General features: G+C 43.4%; 1 protein-coding gene across 2 annotated transcripts in view; it reads right to left on the reverse strand.

The window, feature by feature from the left end:
* Window positions 1-14,305, reverse strand: part of tnksa (tankyrase, TRF1-interacting ankyrin-related ADP-ribose polymerase a) — a 63,919-nt gene that overhangs the window by 46,320 nt on the left and 3,294 nt on the right. The window contains exons 3-4 of one of the 2 annotated variants that reach the window (XM_035607749.2): window positions 14,070-14,178; window positions 7,817-7,912 (exon numbers count right to left, since the gene is read on the reverse strand). In XM_035607749.2, coding sequence (XP_035463642.2) covers window positions 7,817-7,912; window positions 14,070-14,178 — 205 coding nt within the window. The remainder of the gene's footprint in view (window positions 1-7,816; window positions 7,913-14,069; window positions 14,179-14,305) is intronic. The other variant, XM_035607750.2, reaches the window with a different exon arrangement.

The raw sequence follows: 14,305 nt of genomic DNA on the forward strand, positions 1-14,305 counted from the left end.
GCAAGTTGTTTAATTCTGCCTCTTTATGTTCTTCACACACTGCCTTCATGACAGACGAAAGCCAGACGATGAAGACCAAGTATGCAACTGGACGTAGAGCTATAAACTATCACCACATGGGAAAGACATGTTGTCATGTATGTATTACTGAACACGCCAAGTCCCAAGGGCCAAGCAGTCAGGGGGTTTCTTGTTCAGGAGTCAATTAAAATAACTGCAAAATACTAGAGACCGTTGAGGACAAACTATCACAAAGAGACACGATGATCGATCCATGGCAACAAAATCCAGTCCTAAGAATCTGTGATGTCAAGTTCAGTCGCTTCTGAAGTCCTCAGTTTAAAATCCATCTGTGCGGCCAAAGGTCGAGCGCTCAGTCCGTTAAGATAAGACTAATGTTTTCTTTACTCAGTTCGGGAAATTGATCAGCATCTAATGCTGAAAAAAATGTTCACGTGTGCTTCGTCTAATCCTGGGAAGAATTCACAAGGCGAGACAATTGATTTTTTGTGGGACAACTGGGTTCTTGCATTAGTGAAAGTAACAGGATCCATCGAGGAAAAATAATGAGGGGAAATGAGCGTATAAATGAAACACATCTGTCAATGTGTTTACAGCGGCTATTTTTAGTAATTCTACAGATTTGAGCAGACGTTTGTTAACAAAAGGCGTCTGCAGAATGCCGTCACCTCATCATTTTATCCTATTAGACAAAGGTGTCAAAAATTGTGTCGTAGTTCGAGTATGGGTTATTGAGTTATGGCCCAAGAATGTGTTTTGTGAGGTCACAGTGACCTGTTATCTTTTGACCGCCAGTCAGTTCATCGTTCAGTCCAAGTGGACATTGTACCAGATGTCATGAAATTAACCAGATATCGCGTTCACGAGAATGGGACAGATGGATATGAACTTGAATTTTCCGGAACAAAAACGCGTCAGGAGATTGTCACACAGCAGACGTTGTCCTTCTCACATACAGCCCCTCCGGGGAAAATGTCCAGACTGCGGTGAACGTCTGAACGCAGTAAAAGATGTTGAATGATGCTGCGTTCGTATCAATGACGACAAGACAAAAGTGTCCAACACGTCTATCAAATCACTGGCAGTGATCAAGAGTCAAGAGCGGGGAAGGGCAATTAAACGAAGGTGATCTGCTTCATATCGAAGGGCTATCGAGCCTTGTTGGTGTCAAGTATGACAAAGCCGGAATATGCTGGCACATATGTGAGCACTCCTGTAGAAAAAAGAATAGGTCTTTGTAGGCTACAGACGCAGAGTTTATGTGTAAAGTGTTGGCAAAAGTTAAAAAGGAGGAAAGCCAAAGTAATATATAATAAGCTGTGTGTGTGTGTGTGTGTGTGTGTGTGTGTGTGTGTGTGTGTGTGTGTGTGCGTGTTGCCCACAGTCCAGCGTGGAGAATTGATCTCTCTGAGGCTCAGAAGCAGCCAGTGTGTGAATACCAATCAGAGGTAATTAATAGCAGCTAATGGACTCTCTCCTCACTCTGTGTTCTAGTCTATCCTCTGTCTCTATTTATTCCCCTGTGTTTCTCTCCCTTTTTTAAGAAAATTATGCAGCAATAATGCATACAGGGCTGAATAATCCTTCTTTTCCTTTCCCTCTTTTTTTTTTATAATTGTCCCCCAGCAATGGGCTTTCAGGAAGAGACATTTCAAACGTCCATATCTGATGTTCGGTTTACGGCAAGTAAATGATGCGATGTGCACTGAAGACAAACAACAAGATAATGTCCAGAGCCACCTACTATTGCTATGAGACTTTTGTTTAATTGTCAGCTAATAGAGACTCAACATCACACAACGCCTACCACCTCACATCACTTCAAACAAAGCAACAGAGATATGCAGCCTTTTTTTCCTTTCTTTTTTTTAAAGAAAGAATGCAACAAAATATGCAAAAAAAATGTTGACAAGCCACTTCTTCATTGGCTCAAATTTACTGCGACAAGATTAACAATCCATTTGCAATGACAAAATGTCAAGCAAAAATGCCCATTCAGCTTCTCAGACGAGAGGATTCGTTGAGTTTGTCAGTTTTATATGATTGATTGATTGATTCATATGATTCATTCTGTTAGTACTTTCAGTCTCAACAGAGCAGGTAACGTTTCACCTTTGTGTGATGAGTGTGCCGTTAAGTCCCGCACTTCTCCCGCTCGGAGGTTCAAGGGTCGAAGCCACACACCTGTCACTCACTCTGTCATCTAGTTTGAGGCTGAAATAACAGCGTCTGCAGCATAAAACTGCATCTTCTTATTTTTGTTAAAAACAGTCAATACTTTTATATATATATATATATATATATATATATATATATATATACACACACACACATATAGAAAAGTACTGACAGCATTTGTTACCTTTTTTTGAGACAAAAAGAGCAACTACACAGATAAAAATCAAGTTTAAAGAGCGAAAGTTGAATAGAGACAACCAGGTGAATAACCTCCAACAGAGAAAGCTTTTCGGAAAAACGGCTTGATTATTGGTCGATACAATTTTGGCTGTGCTGCTGATCAGCAGCCTTCACCTGACAAAAGCCACAATGGGAGTGAAGCACAATTTCTCCAGGTTGCTTAAGGTCTGTGATGCATCGAGTGTAAATCATTGACTGATATAACACTAGGAAATGTGTGATTGTCAGAGATTTAAAAGAGGTTGAGACATTTCAAGTGAGGAGAAACTGAAAAAGATAAATGACAAATGTCAGAGGGAAATAGATGTCTGACTGTTACAGAGCTTGCAATGGACGGGAGACAGCGGGGGGGACAAAGAGTACGAATGACGTGTCAAAGGAGAGGAGAGTGACACCGAGAGGCCGGCGCGAGGATGAGGGGTGAACCGAGTACGTGCTGTATCTGCGAGCTCGTTAAACAGCGGCGTAATTGATGGGTGGCGAGGGAAGGCAGTGGAGAGTGGAGACGAGACATGGTCGTCAAGGACGGACGCAACTTGACTAAAGAGTCCTAATCACTAGTTTTTCCGGCCAGAAGAAGATCAAACACCGAGGGAGGTGAAGGCGGATGTAAAGAAAAAATCCTTGTGGTAAAACCTTTTTGTTCCTTCAGTTAGCTGTTCTGGGGCACCTCACATCATTACTGCATGATTCTTCTCTCCATCACTTATCCGCAGTCTGCTGAAGGGATGCTCCTGGCTTTGGACAACGCTCACACATTGGTGCAGGAGCTTTTGAAAAGACCCGTGTTGGCTGTTGTGTTGGGACAACTGGGCTCCTGAGATTCAACTGGTTCGGTATGGGGGACAGGGAGAACATATGTCTCTTGAAGGTCCGCAAATGTATCCCCTATCATCTCCCCTATCGTGACATTTCCAGAAAATGTACAACTGAGGCCATCTCCAGAAGATTCACGGCGAGCGACTACCCAGGCGCCACCCCTTGCCTGAATATTCTGGAAAATGTCCTGTTGTTGTGAGCGTGTCTGACCTGCAGTGTCATTAATATGTGAACGGAAAACTCTGGAACATTTTCTGGAATTTCTGTCTAAACAACGGCTAATGTGACTGTTCAAATTTGGAGCTGTAACATAATATTTGCATTGTGCTGTTAATATAGATGGTCAAATTGCAAAATAAGTTTTTTATTAATTTATGACAACATACGTTTCTCGAGTCAATTTAGGAGTGTTTCATGCTGCAGCTACTACTTGGTCTGGTATTAACAGCAGCTTACGGTTGCTAATGTTATTAGTTTATTTAGATAGATGCTGCTGCGAAATCACATCATTCTTAGATATCATGATAACGCTTCCTTACTCTTCCCTTTGTTTTAGCATTCACTATCATCCTATTGTCATTATTTTGCTCAGCAGTAGTTGCTCATCACCTGTACATGAGCGCACTGTGCACAACCCATTTTAAAGGGTAAGCAAAAATGTATATTCTCATTTAGTTTGTGAGAGAGAGAGAGAGGGCAGTACCTCGAGGTGGTGATGAATATGACTTTGCTGGATCGCAAATGCACATTCGTGGAGCATTCCTTAGCCTTTGACGCAGGAATATAAATCAGGTCTAAACGAACCTAGCTCCCACATCTGATAAACGCTGTGCGCTGCCGCCCATCCAAATTTAGCCCCAGGAGCCACTGACCACTTAGAGATAGGCTAATCTCGTTGCAAATCTACCCATGCCCTCCTCTGAAACTTGATAAGGATCAATAGAATTAACTTGCATCTCTCTCCATCTACAAGGCACAATGCAAAGATATTGTATTTTGTTGGGGGTTTTTTAGGTTTGAAGAACTGATATATCTATCAGACTTAATTGCTTATTTGCTGTGCGACTGATAATCCTATACGTACCAATTCGGAGGGGAAGCCTGACTTCTATTCCAATGCAAAAAGCATAATCTGTCTGAAAACACACCCAACCAATGATGCTACATAAAGTACAGCATCCATCCGTACAAGCTTATTTATTGCACAGGCTTTTGTCATCAAAAACACCATGGGAGAATTACATTTGTGCATGTTTGCCCCATGGTGTGGTGTGATTAGTGGTGTATTGTGTTTGCAATAGAATGGAGCAACAATCCGCAGGATTTCACGGCAGTGTGTGTTCAGGGGTGTATCTGGGGAGACACGAAAGAAAGACAATCGACACCGCTCTTCCCTGTTCTTACATTAACGTTCACCATGATCGGGACAACAAACTACATGATGAACAACTTCACAAAACAACAAAAAACAAAAGGTATATTTGATCAGTGTGACTGTTGTTCGGAGCAAAGTCTGTCGTCGCCACGTCCCCGGCCAACAGGGGAACAGATTCATTTCTGGGAGCAGTTAGTCGGAGGTGGCAGAGCAGTAGAGCTAATTTATGGGTCAATATAAACTTCCATCACCACAGACTGAGGCTGAAAGCTGTGCTGGAATGCGGCAGAAATGGAGAAAAGAGCAGAACCTCTAAATCGTGCACACACAGAACATATTGGGGCAGGGAGGGAAAGAGGCTCATTCGGTGTGTCGCTGTGTAGCATGAAGCAAACACAAACCACCCGTAATTATACTTTGGGCTTACATTAACACTCTTGAAGGGGTTTGACAAATGCTCACATTCTATGTCACCTGTACAAAAACCGCACGTACGCGATAATAAAACACGTCTATGAGATCAGTGCATCACTGGAAATTGTCTGTAGAGCGGTAGAATCACTCCGTGGTGGCAGTCGGTGAACAGATAATGTGACAGGACGGTAGTTTAGATAATTAGTGCCGGCCATTAAAAGCATAATTCATGTTGCTAACAAGACGCCTGTAACTTCCTCCGATCTGGACCACCGAACACGGAACAAACACTGCGGGAGAGAGTGAGAGAGAGAGAGAGAGAGAGAAAGAGAGAGAGAGACAGACCGGTGATGGGGTGGAGAGTCGGGGAGCCGGTGTTATGGATAGTTTCCCTGTTAACTGCTAATTTTCACCTGAACGCATCAGTGGGCGAAAACAGTGTGAAACAGCTGATGCTGAAAGTGGGGAGAGAACATTTTGCTGTCGTTTACGTTTTATTGTTGCCCTTTACATTAATATAAAAAAACTAACATCTGCTCCCATTGGAACAATGTGAGACAATATACACACTTTGTCCTACCGCACCGTCCTCTCATCTGTGTTTATCGTTTTGTGACCTTCTAATGGGCTTTTTGCACATTTCAGTAGACGATCTAAAATGATTTAATTAATCACTTAATCAGTTAAACTATTAGCCGTCTTGAGTCATTACCCCCCCCCCCCCCCCCCCCCCCCCCACACACACACACACACGCACACGCGCACACGCGCACACACACACACACACACACACACACACACACAATCACATTTGATTAAGTGTGCGACACTTATAAACTCAGGGCAATTAAAAGTACTACGATGCTTAATCTTTTAGTTTTACTGCTCATAAATTGCGACAACCGCACTGTAAAACACGCAGCGAGGTCTGACACCGAGACAAGGTGAATGGGGGCTAAATGCAACACATGCGGCAGCGTTCAATAATCCTGGCACAGAGCGAACCCTCATTTCAATTCTGGCTGGCGACAACAATAATTTTTCACAGGGCGGTGAAAAAATTCCCCCCCTCGTGTTTTGACACTACACAGCTCCTTCGCCGTAGTATCTCCGGGTTTATCTCGTTCGCCGCCGCAGAGGCCAAACAAGGGGAACCGATGATGTAACACAGTGTAAACACAGAAGTGGTGCTGGGAAAAAAACTGATTTAGGGCCAGCGACCATACCCGGCGAAGGAGAGAGAAACAGTGAGAGAGGCAGGGAATACATAAATTTGGATTTATGGTTCTCTGTACTCACACACAACTACGAACTAAAACAACACCGATTCAGTTCAAAAGGAACCGATTCATTCGACCTCCCATCTGAAGAGCCAGCACACGCGCGCGCGCACACACACACACACACACACACACACACACACACACACACACACACACACACACACACACACACACACACACACACACACACACACACACACACACACACACACACACACACACACACACACACACACACACACACACACACACACACACACACGTGCAATATGGCACGAAGAAGTTCAATCAACTGTGTGAAATTGAAAAGTGCTGATCAGCAGAGAAAAACGAAAAAAAACATAAAACTGTACTGAACAAAAAAGAAAACATGTTTGTGTTTCAGCTGTCTAATTAATGTGTACCTGCACAAAAACAACATACTAAAACTAATTTATTTAAAGGACGTACTTTTAATTAGATCCTCAATTAAAGGCGAACACAAGGATTCCTGCCAACGCGCGGGTGTAATAAAGAATCCTGCTGCTTTTTAAGAGCTTGTAACAATAAAAGAACCAGTAAATTAGTTTCACTGCGAACTTTTAACGTCCCATGTTGGCCACTAGAGCTCTCGTACGAGTTTACGGTTGGTTTTTTCCACTTGTGTCCTTCAGCTGTTTTTCTTGTGGGGAAATGTTATAAAATATGTACCCAAGTATTTTGGTGGCAAAAGGGAGAAATCGATCGATCAAAGCTTTGAATGCAAGTCGATTTCAGAGACGGGAACCAGAACTGGCCTTAGAAATTGTGGGACAATTATGATGATGATGATAATGATTATGGTGGCGTGGTGGGTTGTGGGGTTTTGCTGTATTACAGTAAAAGCTGCTCAGTAAAAGGGTCTACTCTGTCGTTGCTTTGGTTGTTACTCTATTTGTAAGCACGACAGGAAGGAAAGGGGGGAAGCAAGGAGGGAAAATAAAGGCAAGAAAACCAGAATCCAACACAGAGAGCTTGTTTATTGAGAAGCTGATCAATGAGTTCTGCCTCGGCCAGAATTGGAGGCAAAGAAAAAGAAAAAAACAGAACAGAGATGAGAAGGGAGCAGAGACAGAAACAAACAGGTCCGGTCGAGAGCAGAACAAAGAAGATGTGATGTAGTGGCCGATGTGTGTGCAGGAAGACTGAATAACAAGCCTGGCGAGCACAGGGGGAGTAACATAAAAGGGTGATGGACGGACGGTGTCGGGGGAAAAAAGGTGACACTGCCTGCAGCCGCTGACAAAATAAGGGGAATGAATGTTGGTCTGAAAGTTGTGGACAAAAGATGCGAAGGCAGCTGTGGGAATGTGCTGCCTTGGAGGGAAAAGACAAGAGGATGTAAACAAACTCCGGCCGTCTGCAGCAGCGTGCAGTGCACACAAGGGTAAAACGCAAAGGAAACACAGGTACGCTGAAGTGTGTGTGCAGCCTTGTGGGCAGACAGATACGGAGGCAGAACACTGACCTGTGAGCACGGCCTTGGCGGAGGGTTCGGCCAGGTCCAGGGCGGACTTGCCGTCGGTGTTGCGGATGTTGGGGTCGGCTCCGTGCTGCAGCAACACTGTACAACAACAGGGCAGACACAGACAGTAGCTGAGCTCCTGAACTGACATGCAAACTCCCCGACACACACCTCCTCCCAGTCCTCCTCCTCCTGTGCCCCCTCCTGCTGCTGCTACCGAACCACATCCTGCTCCGTACACTGCTCGCCCTGGACCTTTTTGCCCAACTTGCTCCTCCGCTACCCCCGCTGTTTCTCCTCCTCCTAAGGATCTGTCTCGAGGCAGCCCTTCTGCCAGTCCTGCTTCACATTTCTCCTCTTCCCCTCCACCTCCTCCTCCGGCTGCTCCTCCTCTGTTGCTAGCGCTGCTCTCTTGGCCGCCCCTGGCTGCCCCTGCCCCGCGAGCCACGCTACTGATGTAAACAGACATGTCACAACAAGAGCGGCGAAACAGCTACGCTAGAACACACCGCCGGAGAAACAAGAGGAGGGGGGGGGGGGGGGGCTGTGGTTGAGCTGAGAAAAATAAATAGAAATGAGCGGGGAAGGGAGAGACGAAGAGGCAACGGCTATTCCAGGGAGCAGCAGCAGAAGAAGCGGCGGCGGCAGCAGCAGCAGCGGCGAGACGGGCAGGCGGTGCGAGTGGAGAGACGCTCGCCTCTCCGACTGACTGAGCGATGCAGCGCAGCGCAAGACGAGTGAGGAGAGGAGGGGAGGAGGTTGGGAGGGTGGGGTGAGAGTCAGAGGGAGATGGGAGAAGCAGAGGGTGGAAAGAGGGGAGGGGGGGCAAAACAAGAGACAGTGATGAGAGGGCGGAGAGGAGAGGAGAGGAGGGGAGACTCATGTGACTACCAAACAGGTATGAGCTGAACCACAAACTCCGCCAGTGCTCAGTTTTGCTTTCCTGTGAATGAGCTCTGTCGAGGGCACAACTGTCACTCCTCTGCTCCCTCGCATCGCGCCCTTTGACTCGCGTACACTCCCAACGACCCCTGCAGGGACGGAGGGAAGACGACAACAACCGGGCACGTGCGCACGTATGTGCACATGCGTGTGCCTGTGCCAGCACTGACGAACACGTTAATCACCCACTCAGCCCTCGGAAAAAATTAAAAATAAAAAAAGATTTAGCTCTGCGCCATCAATCCCTCGCACACAAATCGAGCAATTTCTCTCTCTCTTTTTCACGCTCACATGCATACATATATATGCATACATAATGATACACAAAAGTGAGAGATATGAGGTGTGCCTATTGAGAGAAACGTTACAGTCTGATGCACAACCACACAGAAACACAAACTCGTTTAATAAAGTAACCAAGTTTATCTTTCAGTTCAAAATCAGAATCAGAATCGTGTTTAAGTAGGTTTTCACATACATGGAATTGGCTTTAGCATTATGGTGCATAACAAAACAAATTAAAATACCAGTACTGTAAGTACAGGGAGAAGAGCAGCAAGGAAAATCTATACAATCAAATTAAATATGTACAAATAAAAGTTAAATTTGCGATCGTCACTTATAATTTTGTGATTTGAGGGGACTTGATAAAACATTTCAATATAATTTAAGTGTCTGGTTTCCTTTAACTTTAACTCAGTACTGTAAAATCTCTCTTTACAGTAGAAAGAAATGATGATTTGACATTTATCGTGAAAAATTACCAATATGGACTGACATGAACATTTTCCTCATGGTCGGATCACCCCGGGCCCTATTTGTCTGTAATACTGCCAGAGAGCCTCCTCTGAAAAAGCTCAATCTCTTTTCGGAGAGGATTAGTTTTCGGGACAATGTCAGATTTGCAACAGTTATCTCATGACGGCAATGTCTGTGAGCAAACAGCAGAATTAACTCTGCACTGTCCAGGTATTTGTTCAGCCTGTCCAAACACCTTTGAATGGAAATGTTCTTCTAGTTGGTTTTAAATTTTCATTTTGGCGTTTTTTTGCCTGAGTCAACATTTCGAGCTTGAGGCGCTGACATGGCTAAAAGTCAAACCTCCTCTTACATAATAAAGATAAGGAAACTACTTTTCATGTGCATCTGCCTCTGCTCGGTTTGCAACAACACTGTCCGAATTCTCATCTGTGGGAAAAACCTATAACTGTTTTTTAGATGTTATGGAGTGCTTCAACTATTATTTATACCTAATTCGTATATACAGGGGGGGAAAGCCATTTTCTGCAGGACACATCCTGCTTCCAGCTTCTCAAACGTAACAAGAGAAGACATGTTATTTTGAGTTTTGGGAAATTGTGATTTAGTAGAGAAGATCCATACACCAATTAACTGTATTGCTTATCCTTTGAAGGTCATACAGCAGATAAAGAATTCAAAATAGATAAACAATGGACCCTAATCAAAATAGACAAAATATGAATCCCCAAAAAAAGGATGAAAGAAAAAGAAACCTGGCTCCGTCTCATCAATGCTACTGATGTCAAATGCGAGAACAAATGCCAGACACGTGTGCAGTCTCGTGGGTTTATGGTCATAATTATAAGCAGTAAAATTGAACAGAGGAGAAGTGAGGTCACAGTTAAACTGTGCACTGCACCGCGATCTCTTTGGAGGCGATTGTTTTCAAACTCAGGGCCAAAAGAAAAAAAATGCCCGCCTTTTCGGATTTTCGAGATCTTCTTATCCCAAGTTTTTGTTGATGAGTTTTTTTCTCTCTGGACCTTGAGCTCGAAGAGATGCAGGTCAAGTAAGTAATGACGTCCCAAAAAAATTTAAACACGCGCTTCCGTGATGCGGAGCCCCAGTTACAGACCAATCAGAGCTGATCCGACTCTCGTTCAGCTGCCAAATCTCCAACCTGGCAGGACGACGCGCTACCAAACCTCTGTCCAATAAATGAGCCACTGGGGGGTCATGGGACTTTTGTTGACGTGCATCAAAATCCTCAGCCTCTGGACTCGTCAGGGAATTTTTGGTTTTTTTTAAAGCTTTTTGTACTGGGTTTGCACATCGCAGCAAATTCTCAGCATTTCATAACGTCAATTCCCTGGTTAAATCAAAATTAACCGCGCCTTTGATTCATGAAAAAAAGATATAAAAAAATGAAAAAAGAGAAAGAATTGAATACTTAAAATGTCAAACTCTAAATTGTGAATTGATGGACTGTGTATGAAAATAGACGTAGTGAAGACAAAGCTGAAGTGCCTACAGCCTGTATTCTATTGAATGACCAGCAGAGGGCGACTCCACAGGTTGAAAAAAGAAGTCAGTTTCTATAGAAGTCTATGAGAAAATGACTCTACTTCTCAATAGATTTATAACCTCAGTAAACATTTTCCTGAGGAGTTGATGTTCTCGATCTATAGTTTCAAGTATTCTCCAATACAGCGTGATGTTCTTTTGGGAAAATATTGTCTCATTTCAGAGTAAAATAGACAATAAAGCATGGGATGCATTAGGGCATGGATACCATGTGATTGACAGCTTTTACTATCCAATGGGTGCAGGTCGCAGGTATAGGTGGACAAGCTCTCAGTCGGGCCCCACCCCCAGTTAAAAAAAACAAGATGGCGCTGGCAAAAACGCTAAACTTCATGGCGGCAGTTCACACACCAATGGTTGACATTCGCGGTGGGTTGCCACTTGATTTGCAAACAGTATTTATGTTTCTTTGCACGTCATATTTGTGCAACATAATCATGGACTATTCATCCGTCTGCCATATGTTTGTTTTCCCACTTTTCCTTCATCCCAGGCATCTGTTGGCTGCAGATCAGTACAGTAGACTATGAAAAAGAAACTTGCAGACACGTAAAAATTTGCCCAACGTGATCTATAAACGTGGACTGCCTTGTGTTTTGTCCGTTTAAAGCAGAGAAATGCAGTATCCCCCCTGCTGCAGTCGGGGATGCTCACATCCAGGACTTCAAGAAAATGATAAGTGTGGAAATGTCTACTGCAGTTTCCCATTTGTGCCAGAGGGCAGCGAATAAAGGATGGGAGCAGCGCAGGTGTCAGCTTTTCAAATTATCCCACAAATTGGATATGTGACCTGAAAATATTTATCTTTTGAACTCGGTAGAATGCGACGCATTTATCATCTTCTTCTTGCTACAGAAAATATGATTAAACTGTATTTTCTGGAAGTGGAAGTGCTCAGACATGACAGCACCTCAGTCGTGCTCACTTCACTGGGGCCAATCAGAGCCTGTGTCCTTTACCGTTACACTGCTGCAGAAGCTCCAGCAAACTACACGTGGCCTCAAAACAATTAGTGGAGTGTTTGGGGAAAATCCCCTGGCAGCAGACACATCCTCTTGCATGACCTGCTCCTCCCAAATCTTGATCATTGTAACTCCAAGACAATGGGCTTCGGGCAGGAACATTTTCATACTCATCCTGAATCTCACTTTTTTTTTTCTGGGAGGTTTGTTCGTATACCAATGTTCAAAGTCAGATTCACCGAACTCAATTTACTGCACATTACTTAGTCATTATTATTTTTGTTTCAGCCTGATGAACGCGGCTTAATAAACCGTCCCACTCCATTAGTGTGCTTCAGCTTTACTCATGAAAATTTGTACAAAGAACTTAAACACAGGAGCTCCATGGAAACATGACAAGATGAGTATTAGTTTTAGTGTCAGTGGTGGAATCAGAGAACATGAAACAATATTAATACAACAATATGTCCTCAAATTATAATGTGACAGAAATGTATATGTTTTACTTTACTTTACTTTACAAGTTTGATGCTAAAAAAACATCTTTCTAAGGCAAAGCAGTGGGTGATTTTGATGGGAGGCGTTCAAGGGCACATTACATTCACAGAGCTTCCGAGAAGAATATGAAAAGGTCTAAGTTGCCATGGTAACATGCCAACAAAATACTAAAGATCAAAACAAATTTTAAAAGTTGTCAAACCTCTAAATTAGTTTTACAAATTCTCTTCGATCAATTTCATGTGCAACTCAAGATCAAATATTTTTTTGATAATGTGGTAACGACACACTGGTACGGAGATAAAAAACAAACAGACAACTGAGGGATGTCAGGATGTTCAATCTGACACTGATGAATCTCTGAACCTGAGTTGATCACCGCACAGTATGCCGTCATTTTATTCTGAATTAAAAGGAACCAGTTTGTAGGGTTAAGGACCATTTAAATATAATACTTAGAATTACGTGAGAGCAATTGGAACTACAGACGTGTGCCAACAACAAAAAATGAGTTATGTTACCTCAATTGCTGTGTCAATCGAAATTATTGAAAGAATCAGTCTCTGCCACGAGCCTTGACAACAAGATGAAATTTGTAGCAAAGTGATCGTCGGAAATAAAAATGACTGACGCAACTTGTCCTCCCTGTTGCTCTCATCACTCGCGGACCATCATTGCGGCCTTTTGTTCGATTTTTTTCATTGTTACTCACACTGAGCGATGCTTTTCCATTACGATCGTAAAGATTACAACACAACTTGACTGCTCTTGACGCTTTTCACGCCAAGGTGCATCTTGTCTACTTCGGGGATCAGTAACACGGCCCCCCTCAGTTCTTCAGCTTGTGTTTTTTTTTTTTACAGATTAACTGCTACCGCTGATGCTCTATCTTGAACTGAGCCCGTGGTGCTGTCTCACTTTTTAAATTAAACCTTCGTCGGTGGCTTTTCATATATTGCGGGAGAAAGAAATCGATGCTCCTCTGTGGCCCCGTGTGGGCTTCAGAGTGAGCACTAACACCGTGACTGCAATTTATAGGTTATTTGCAGCTTTGTGCCTAATGGTAAATAACAGCATAGTGGGTGGTTTATTACCGTTTCTAAATATGTCTGTGTTATTATACAGAACTCTGGGTTGCGACTTTTGAAGGATGGGGTGGGCAGCCAGAGGCCTTTTAATACAGAGGTGCACACAAATACAAACTCTACTTCAAAAACCAAATACAGACTTTATTATTTAAAGCCAAAGCACTAAAACCACAAGTGATAAAAACAAATTTAAGCAACGTCAAGAAGGAACTGATGACTGCTATTGCACCCACAGACACAAAGTTTACTGTTCTCATCACGATTCAGACCAATTCAGTCTTAATGGGAAAATACACTAAGAAAAGAAAAGGCGAGACCTCCAATTACCACAAACAAATAAAGTATAGTCTGACATCTTTCAAACCATGTGCAAGATAAAAGTCGTTCAAACATATTTACTTGGCCCACAATATTTTGTTGTGCGTGTTTTTGTGCACTTACCTATACAGACGTCTATCTTGCCTTTAATGGCAGCTTCGTGCAGCGGCGTGTAGTTCCAGTTGTCTCGAGCATTGGGGTCGGCCCCCTGACACAGCAGCAAGGACACCACCTGAGAGCAACATGCACTTTAGACTTTATTCAGGAAAAATCATCAAACCTCTACCAAGTTCAGATAACTCTCATTTGTACCTTTTAGACGCCATTGCTGACATTTTGGCCTGAAGTTGAGAGTTCAT

This window comes from Scophthalmus maximus, chromosome 20, assembly GCF_022379125.1.
Source record: "Scophthalmus maximus strain ysfricsl-2021 chromosome 20, ASM2237912v1, whole genome shotgun sequence".
NCBI lineage: Eukaryota > Metazoa > Chordata > Actinopteri > Pleuronectiformes > Scophthalmidae > Scophthalmus > Scophthalmus maximus.